Source organism: Sapajus apella, unplaced genomic scaffold (assembly GCF_009761245.1).
Source record: "Sapajus apella isolate SASKATOON/1434 unplaced genomic scaffold, GSC_monkey_1.0 scaffold136, whole genome shotgun sequence".
Taxonomy (NCBI): Eukaryota; Metazoa; Chordata; class Mammalia; order Primates; family Cebidae; genus Sapajus; species Sapajus apella.
Genome location: NW_022437076.1, coordinates 1,974,736 through 1,983,594, shown reverse-complemented (window position 1 = coordinate 1,983,594; position 8,859 = coordinate 1,974,736). Strand labels below are relative to the sequence as shown.

Sequence of the window (8,859 nt, the reverse complement as noted above, 5' to 3'; positions counted from 1 at the left end):
CTTTCCCTCCATGTGGGGAGGAATCCCACCATCACCCGGTCTCCTCACCAATACATTTTTTCTCCATGTGGGGAGGAATCCCACCATCACCTGGACTCCTCACCAGTGTACTTTTCCTCTGTGTCTCCTTTTGCCCCTCCTCTGGTATTTGTATTTCTGAAAGAGAATTTTGAAAAGAGATGGTAAAGTTGGCATTTTAGGTAGAAGGGACCGAATGTTTGCTTAAGACTATGTTAGTCCAACCAAAGTGACAGAGACAAGGCTTCTACATAGAAAAGACGGACCATGGCCGGGCGCGGTGGCTCACGCCTGTAATCCCAGCACTTTGGGAGGCCGAGGCGGGTGGATCACAAGGTCAAGAGATCGAGACCATCCTGGTCAACATGGTGAAACCCCGTCTCTTCTAAAACTACAAAAAATTAGCTGGGTGTGGTGGCACGTGCCTGTAATCCCAGCTACTCAGGAGGCTCAGGCAGGAGAATTGCCTGAACCCAGGAGGCGGAGGTTGCGGTGAGCCGAGATCGCGCCATTGCACTCCAGCCTGGGTAACAAGAGCGAAACTCCGTCTCAAAAAAAAAAAAAAAAGAAAAGACGGACCTGGCTAGATTCAGTGACTCACACCTGTAATCCCAACACTTTAGGAGGCTGAGGCAGGCAGATCACGTCAAGAGTTCAAGAGCATCCTGACCAACGTGAAAAACCCCATCTCAACTAAAAATACAAAAATTAGCTGGATGTGGTTGTGCCTGCCTGTAGTCCCAGCTACTCAGGAGGCTAAGGCAGGAGGAATCACTTGAACCCAGGAAACGGAGGTTGCAGTGAACCGAGATTTCACCACTACACTCCAGCCTGGGGGACAGAGCAAGACTCCATCTAAAAAAAACAAGGAAAAGGAATATATGTACCATTTTACTTTTTAAAAATTTTTCTAAATGTTTTCCTACTCTGGTCATTTAAACCACTTACCTCGGGGAAAAAAAAAAAAAGGCTGGGGGAGGCGCTTTATCCTATACATGTTGTTCTGTAACCTGAGATAAGAATTGAGTAGAAGAAAATCTTTTGTCCTGGGAGGCAAATGGTTTGAGGCCCTCCTGGCCTCTCAGAACTGATACAGCAGATCAGACAATCCTGGATCCCGTATTCTAAGTTAGTCAGCCATCACCCTGGCCCGTAAACCTAGGCCGGTACTTGCTTGGAGGCATTCCCTCTGTGTGTTTTCCTTGCACCGTGTAGTGTAACGCCCTGGGCCCAGCAAGCTCTGGAAAAAGGTGCCACGCTGATGGAAGGTGTGATAAGCCATGGCAGGGAGCCTGGGGTCCCCTGTGCTGTCCTGTTTCTGGGCCGGTGGAGCACGGGTGGGTGTGTGCTAGATGCCAGCCAAGGTGGGGCTTCAGGCTCTGACAGGTAACTTCTCACACCCACTAGTAGCCTGCTTATCTCATGGAAACTTGCTTGTCAACTCCCCATGAAGAAGCTGGATCTGAAAAGCCTATTGTGTCTTCTTCTCTTCCATTTCTCTTTATAACCCTTTTTCCCCCCACTGTAGCAAAGTACCCACGTTTGTCCGAATGCTGGCCCCAGAGGGAGCCCTGAATATACATGAAAAAGCATGGAATGCCTATCCTTACTGCAGAACTGGTGAGTGCAGACGTGGCTGGAGGCTGGAGCTGGGGCCCAGGTGGATAGGGTGTGGCCAGATCGGCCGGGCTGGGGATGTGGCAGGGCTCTGTGTCCCACCTGCATTCTCCAGGTTAGGGAAAGGAGTAGGCGGGGAACCCTCCAAGCAGATGGTGGGTGTCAGTGCTGTCCAGCATGACTTGGTGAACAGTAGGGTGGTCATGGCCTGAGAGCACAGAACCAACTCTTTCGCTTGGGGATGCTATGATAATTCTGATTGTTGTGATTGATTATAACATTTTAGTATATTTTCCTAGTCCTTTTTATTTGTGTTTGTATTTATTTATTTTTTTTTGGAGACAGAGTCTTGCTCTGTTTTCCAGGCTGGAGTGCGATGGCATGATCTTGGCTCACTGCAGCCTCTGCCTCCTGGGTTCAAGCAATTCTGCTGCCTTAGCCTCCCGAGTAGCTGGGACTGCAGGCACACACCACTGGGCCCAGCTAACTTTTTGTATTTTAGTAGAGACAGGGTTTCACCGTGTTGCCCAGGCGGGTCTCGAACTCCTGATATCAGGCAGTCCACCCACCTCAGGCTCCCAAAATGCTGGGATTATAGGTGTGAGCCACCGTGCCTGGCCTCTAGTCCTTTTTAAAAGAACACACACATACAATCTCCAGACAAATTTTTTTTTTTTTTTTTTGAGATGGAGTCTTGCTCTTGTTGCCCAGGCTGAAGTGCAATGGCGTGATCTCGGCTCACCGCAACCTCTGCCTCCTGGGTTCAAGTGATTTTCCTGCCTCAGCCTCCCGAGTAGCTGGGATTACAGGTGTGCACCACCACACCTGGCTAATTTTGTATTTTTAGTAGAGATGGGGTTTCTCTGTGTTGGTCAGGCTGGTCTCGAACTCCCAGTCTCAGGTGATCTGCCTGTCTTGGCCTCCCAAAGTGCTGGGATCGTAGGCGTGAGCCACTGCGCTGAGCCTTTTTTGTTTGGTTGGTTGTTTTTTGTTTTGTTTTGTTTTGTTTTGTTTTGAGATGGAGCCTGGCTCTTGTTGCCCAGGCTGGAGTGCAGTGGCGCCATCTCAGCTCACTGCAACCTCTGCCTCCTGGGTTCAAGCGATTCTTGTGCCTCAGCCACACAAATAGCTGGAATGACATGCTACCACGCCCAGCTACCTTTTGTATTTTTAGTAGAGACAGGGTTTTACCATGTTGGCCAGGCTGGTCTCAAACTCTTGATTTCAAGTGATCCACCCCCTTCTGCCTCCCAAAATCCTGGGATTACTAATATGATTACTAATTTTTTCATTGCCTGTGTGTGTGTGTGTGTGTGTGTGTGTGTGAGAGAGAGGGAGAGAGAGAGAGAGAGACAGGATTTCACCCTGTTGTTCAGGCTGATGTGTGCTGGCACAGTCACAGCTCATTGCAGCCTTAACCTCCCAGGCACAAGTGATCCTTCCACCTCAGCTTCCCAAATAGCTGGGACTATAGGTGTGTACCATCATGCCTGGCTAGTTTTTTTTTTTTTTGGAGTGATGTGGTCTCACCGTGTTGCACAGGCTGGTCTTAAACTCCTGGGCTCAAGCAGTGCTCCCCACCTTGGCCTCACAAAGTGGTGGGATTATAGGCATGAACCACCGTGCCTGGCCTAAATTTCTAATTTTTCTTCATCCAATGGAGAACATTTTCCCTGTCACTAGGGTGTCTAGTATTTTTTTTTTTTAATTTGTAGTAGGTGCATAGTATTCCATCATATGAATGAAATGTGGCTTATACTGGAACAGCGTGTTCTGTAGTTGAGGATAGGGATGGAATTATTTCCTTAATCTCGGCCAGTCTCCTGCATAGAGTTTCTGGAAAGGAGAGGAAAGATTTGAACCTCCACAGAGAACTTTTCTGTTCTAGTCCAGACATTCTTGAATTTCTTTTCAGTGATTCAGATTCTTAGCTTTCCAAGATTCCTAGGTTTCCAGGGCCACCTAGGAATAGACCTCTTGGGAGGGCCTAAACTGGTTCTGATTCAAACCCTGGAGGGTCCCAAGAGGTCCCCTGGAACTTGTCTGAGGTAGGTGAGCTTTCCTACTGCCAGACTCCATGTGGGGGTGTGGACAGTGTTGGGCAGTGGGTCCTCCCTGCAGCCTCTGCTTACCTGAACTCCTTCACCTGCTTTATTTGTTGGACCTGGCCCTCCCTAGAGTCTATCTGATGAGGATGTGATCCTTCTGTGACGCATATCACCCTTATCCTGTGGACTGGACTTTGGGAATGACTGAAATCCGGAACACGGGGTCATTGTTCTTTCCAACCCTCAGTGGCCTTCACAGGTTCAAGGACCTTGTATCAGGAGATGCACAGACATTGGTGGGATCTGGGGTGTGTAACCTTTAGAGCTTTATTGCTGTAGCTGAAAATGCAGACATCCTACTCCCTAAGTTAAGTTCTTGGAAATGAGGCATGCGTATGTGTTCTTAAAAGGCAGTATGCTGCGTGGCTGGGTGTGTCTGATCTGGGGCCAAAGGTGGATTTTCTTGTCTGAGAGAGTTGCGGTGAGAGTGAGCATGCGTTGCAAGAACCGTAGCAACTTGGCATAAAGGAGGCCAGCAGACAGCGTGCACACCTCCCTGCCCAGGACAGGGTTCTGGGTACACAACTTGTGCCAACTGAGAGATGCCACTGTTCTCTGTGTAATTCTGGGGAGAGGACTGCAGCTGACACAGGCATCTTTCTGCACGCGAAATGTTAGCTCACATGTTGATCCTTGGCCAGAAGAAAAAGAAAACATAATTTCTGTATCAGTTCCATGCGCTAACCGATTGCACCACTGGAGCTCCACTGGAAAAATATAATTTCTAAATATTTCATGAAGACAGGGAGTAGGGGGAAGGCATGAGGCATATACGCATGCCTCATTTCTTCAGAGGGGGCTGACCTAGCATTCAGGATACGACTTCACACAGAATGGATATGTTGAATCTTAGATCTGTTCAGTTAGACACTTGCTCTTTTAAAATAAGAGAGACAGACAGGCAAGGAAGGCTGCTTTCCACTTTCCTCTGGGGGCTGATGGGGGAGAGGGTATCAGCTGAGATGTCCTAGCTTGGCCTTAGTAGATCAAAGTTTGAAGTAAGCTAGATAAAGAAGCATGAAGTAAAATGCCCTGTGCCTTTTGGGAGGCTTTTTCTCCTTATTCTGAGTGGAATGAAAACACACTGGGAATACCCTAGTAGTTATCAGCCTTGCTGTTCTCTTAGCTTGTTTCCCCCGCTCTTTTCCCTAGAAGCTGATGCATTGGAAAGTGAGGAGAGGGTCAGATCGGAGTTGGTCTGTGAATGAATGAAAGTGGGAACAGGAAAAGAAAGTTTGTTTCTCCTTCCTTCTCTCCCTGGAGCCATAGCCCTCAGCTCGATACCGTATCGCTAAGCCATGCTTTTATTTATTTATTTATTTTTTATTTTTTGAGGTGTGGTGTGATCTCAGCTTACTGCAACCTCCGCCTCCCGCGTTCAAGCAGTTCTCCTACCTCAGCCTTCTGAGTAGCCGGGACTACAGGCACCCACGACCATGCCCAGCTAACTTTTGTATATTTAGTAGAGATGGGGTTTCACCATGTTGGCCAGGCTGGTCTCAAACTCCTGACATCAGGTGATCTGCCCACCTCCACCTCTCAGCGTGAGCCACTGTACCCAGCCCTGCCATACTTTTTAAATGCCTCATTAGGGCCAGGGGTGGTGGCTCATGCCTGTAATCCCAGCACTTTGGGAGGCTGGAGTGGGTGGATTACCTGAGGTTGCAAGTTCGAAACCAGCCTGACCAACATGGAGAAACCCCATCTCTACCAATAATACAAAAAATTAGCTCAGCATAGTGGCACATGCCTTTAATCCCAGCCACTCAGGAGGCTGAGGCAGGAGAATTGAACCCGGGAGGCAGAAGTTGTGGTGAGCTGAGAGTACACTTTTGCACTCCAGCCTGAGCAACAAGAGCGAAACTGCATCTCAAAAAAAAAAAATGCAGGCCGGCATAGTGGCTTACGCCTGTAATCCCAGCACTTTGGGAGGCCGAGGAGGGCGGATCATGAGGTCAGGAGTTCAAGACCAGCAGGTGGGTGGATCACCCTCTGAGGTCAGGAGTTCAAGACCAGCCTGGCCATCATGGTGAAACCCTATCTTAAAAAAAAAATTATATATATATATATATATATATATGTAAAAGCCAGTTTGTCAGAACTGAGTGGATCTGTCTTTCAGCGTCTCCAAAAGACTAAGGTATAAAACCTCAACACCAATCTATGAGGTTATACTAAAACACAGAATTACTACGAAACCAGGTATTCCTGTTTGCCGATCAAGGCATTCTTTTCCTGTGGATTCCTCTACATGAGAAGCCGAATTATGATCAGAATACCAATGTGTAGTAAAGAATGTCCTCTTGGCTAAGCGATCAGATTTTGTGTCCATTGATCAGCACATTCTCAGAGAGGCCAAACAAGGAGAGGCTTTCTTAGAGGAGATAGATTCAGAAAAGGTGGTGGTTGGAGAAGCTGCAGGGCTGGTGTCAGCAGACCAGGCCAGCCTGGCACTGCTGCCCCCACTCCAGGGATGGCGCTCCCAGAGGTGCCACCTGTGTGGCCTGGGGCTCCCACGCCCACCACAGCACAGGATTTTCTGTGGACGTCCCTTTGGTAGATTTTATACCCATCGTTTCCTTTTCTTACTGTCACGTGGTTTCCTTGAGGCTGAAACGGGGCAGTTACTTGAGCATAGGCCTTTCAGTTGTCATCTTAATCTGGTGCTTCCTTCTAAGTATCTTTCCTTGGGTTTGGGGAAATTACTGACAGTCTTTTGGGTTATTTCTGTACGTGATGGCTCTGATTCCTTACATTTCAGCTTCTCCTCTTTTCGTACTCGGGTAACCATTTCAGTTATGGAGTTTGTCAGCCCCATGTACTGTACAAACATGGCAGTGGGGCAGCTGGCAGAAATGGCCATAGCTCCAAATTCAGAGGGTCCAGAATGAACCAGGAGGCCTCAGAGCAGAGTTAGTTCAGCACAAATGGCCATAGCTCCTAAATCAGAGGGTCCAGCATGAACCAGTGGCCTGAGAGCAGAGCTAGTCTGGCCCCAGTGGCATGAGAGCTGCAGTCATTCTCCCTGATAAATAATTGAACCGTGCTGTCTTAGGGTTCCTGTTACAATGAGCAGGAGTACAGAGGAGTGCGTGGGAGGTTTGGTTACAGCAGGAGGAAGGGTGCAAGGGTGCAGGAGGCAGATACAGTGCCTGGCCCAAAGCACCCTGCTCTGCTGCCCCGGGAGGTAGAGGTTGGGGTGGGATGAGAGGCACCCTGGGATGCTCTGAGGGCAGAGTGACGGGTGGCAGCACCTCGGCTGATCAGAACCAGTCCCTGTCCTTGCCCTGCTGAAAAGAATCCCAAGAAGCCCATAGTGACATTGCTTTAATTAACTTCCCTATTTGGTCTTTTGGGACATCTGTATGAGTGAAATTTGAGGGTTGGTTCACTGAGGTGTTTCTGACTCACTGGGGCTTGGTGGTGACTGTAGATAAGCCACAGGGAGTAAAGAACTCTGCCATGCGTGGTCCTTGGGAGTGGGGGGTGGATATTTCTTTGTCCTCATTAATCTTTTTCTCTCTTCTTTCCATGTCCTTGTCTGGGAGCAGTGATTACAGTAAGTATTGTCAAGGGGGTTGGAACTGTAGGTGTTTTATAAGAAAAGGAGAAATAAAAACGTAACTGCACTGGTGGTGTTGGGTGTTCTTTCCCTTGGGTGACATTTGGAGTGGCTGAGGCTCAGTCCTGACGAGGAATCTGTGAACTGCATGATGACCCCCTGCTTTACGCTGCTCTGGCATGGAGCTCCATCGGGGCATCCTGGTTGTAGGTCCTACATGTACAGAATGGCTCCAGCCTTCCCTTCCCCTCTGCGCTCCAGGTCATACCTCTTCATGACTGTACAGAAACTTCCATTCAGCTGACCTGACCAACATCCCTTCCCCATCTGTGTATCTGTTGACCTCACGGAACACTGACCCTTGACAAAAGCGTGAAGTCCACAGGGTTTCTCTCCCACTTCCATCCCCTCTCATTCCCCCCCCACCATTCAGCATCCCCACCTCTCCCACCACCATCCCCTCTCTCATTCTCCCCCATTGAGCATTCTCACCTCTCCCACCACCATCCCCTCTTTCTCCCCCATTGAGCATCCTGACCTCTCCCACCGCCGTCCCCTCTCTCATCCCCCTACCATTCAGCGTCCTCACCTCTCCCACCGGCATCCCCTCTCTCATCCCCCCCCCATTCAGCATCCTCCCCTCTCCCACCATCCCCCCCTTTCTCATCCCCCCACCCCCCACCTTTAGCACACTCATCTCAGTGCCTTGTCCCTGCTGATAAAACGTAGGCTGTGTCTAGGAAACTGGTTCCTGCTGAGAGTGAATGGCGAATGTGTTCCTCCTTTGAGTAGTTGCAGTGTTTAAGAAGCAAGAAGGGAGGGAGGCATTAATGAGCTTGAAGGGTTGAGTTACTGAGGAGAGAACTTAAGGCCTCAGCAAAAGGCCTTTTGGAGGAAAAAGGGCCATGGTGAGTATTTCCGATGGGTTAGGAAGTCCCCTGTGCTCTTTCCACACTACTAGTTACCCACTAGCACTCTGCACGTCACAGTATGGTAGCCTGCTATTGCATGGATTTTGAAGACAGACAAAGCTGTTTTTCAGCCCCAACTCTGTCATGATCTCTTTGACTTTTTTTTTTTTTTTTTTTTTTTGAGACGGAGTTTCGCTCTTGATACCCAGGCTGGAGTGCAATGGTGCGATCTCGGCTCACCGCAACCTCCGCCTCCTGGGTTCAGGCAATTCTCCTGCCTCAGCCTCCTGAGTAGCTGGGATTACAGGCACGCGCCACCATGCCCAGCTAATTTTTTGTAGTTTTAGTAGAGACGGGGTTTCACCATGTTGACCAGGATGGTCTCGATCTCTTGACCTCGTGATCCACCCGCCTCGGCCTCCCAAAGTGCTGGGATTACAGGCTTGAGCCACCGCGCCCGGCCCAACTTTTTTTTTCTTTTTAGACGGGGTCTCACTCTGTTGCCCAGGCTGGTGTGCAGTGGCACGATTAATAGCTCACTGCGGTCTCAAACTCCTGGGCTCAAGAAATGCTCCCACCTTAGACTCTTGAGTGGCTAGAATTTACACACTCACACCACCAAACCTGGCTAATTTTTTTTTTT

The 8,859-nt window shown here is 49.2% G+C and overlaps 1 protein-coding gene across 1 annotated transcript in view; it reads left to right on the top strand.

The window, feature by feature from the left end:
• The window catches only part of PITPNA (phosphatidylinositol transfer protein alpha), a 45,496-nt gene that overhangs the window by 11,265 nt on the left and 25,372 nt on the right, over positions 1 to 8,859 (top strand). The window contains exons 4-5 of the mRNA XM_032263495.1: positions 1,547 to 1,638; positions 7,295 to 7,302. Coding sequence (XP_032119386.1) covers positions 1,547 to 1,638; positions 7,295 to 7,302 — 100 coding nt within the window. The remainder of the gene's footprint in view (positions 1 to 1,546; positions 1,639 to 7,294; positions 7,303 to 8,859) is intronic.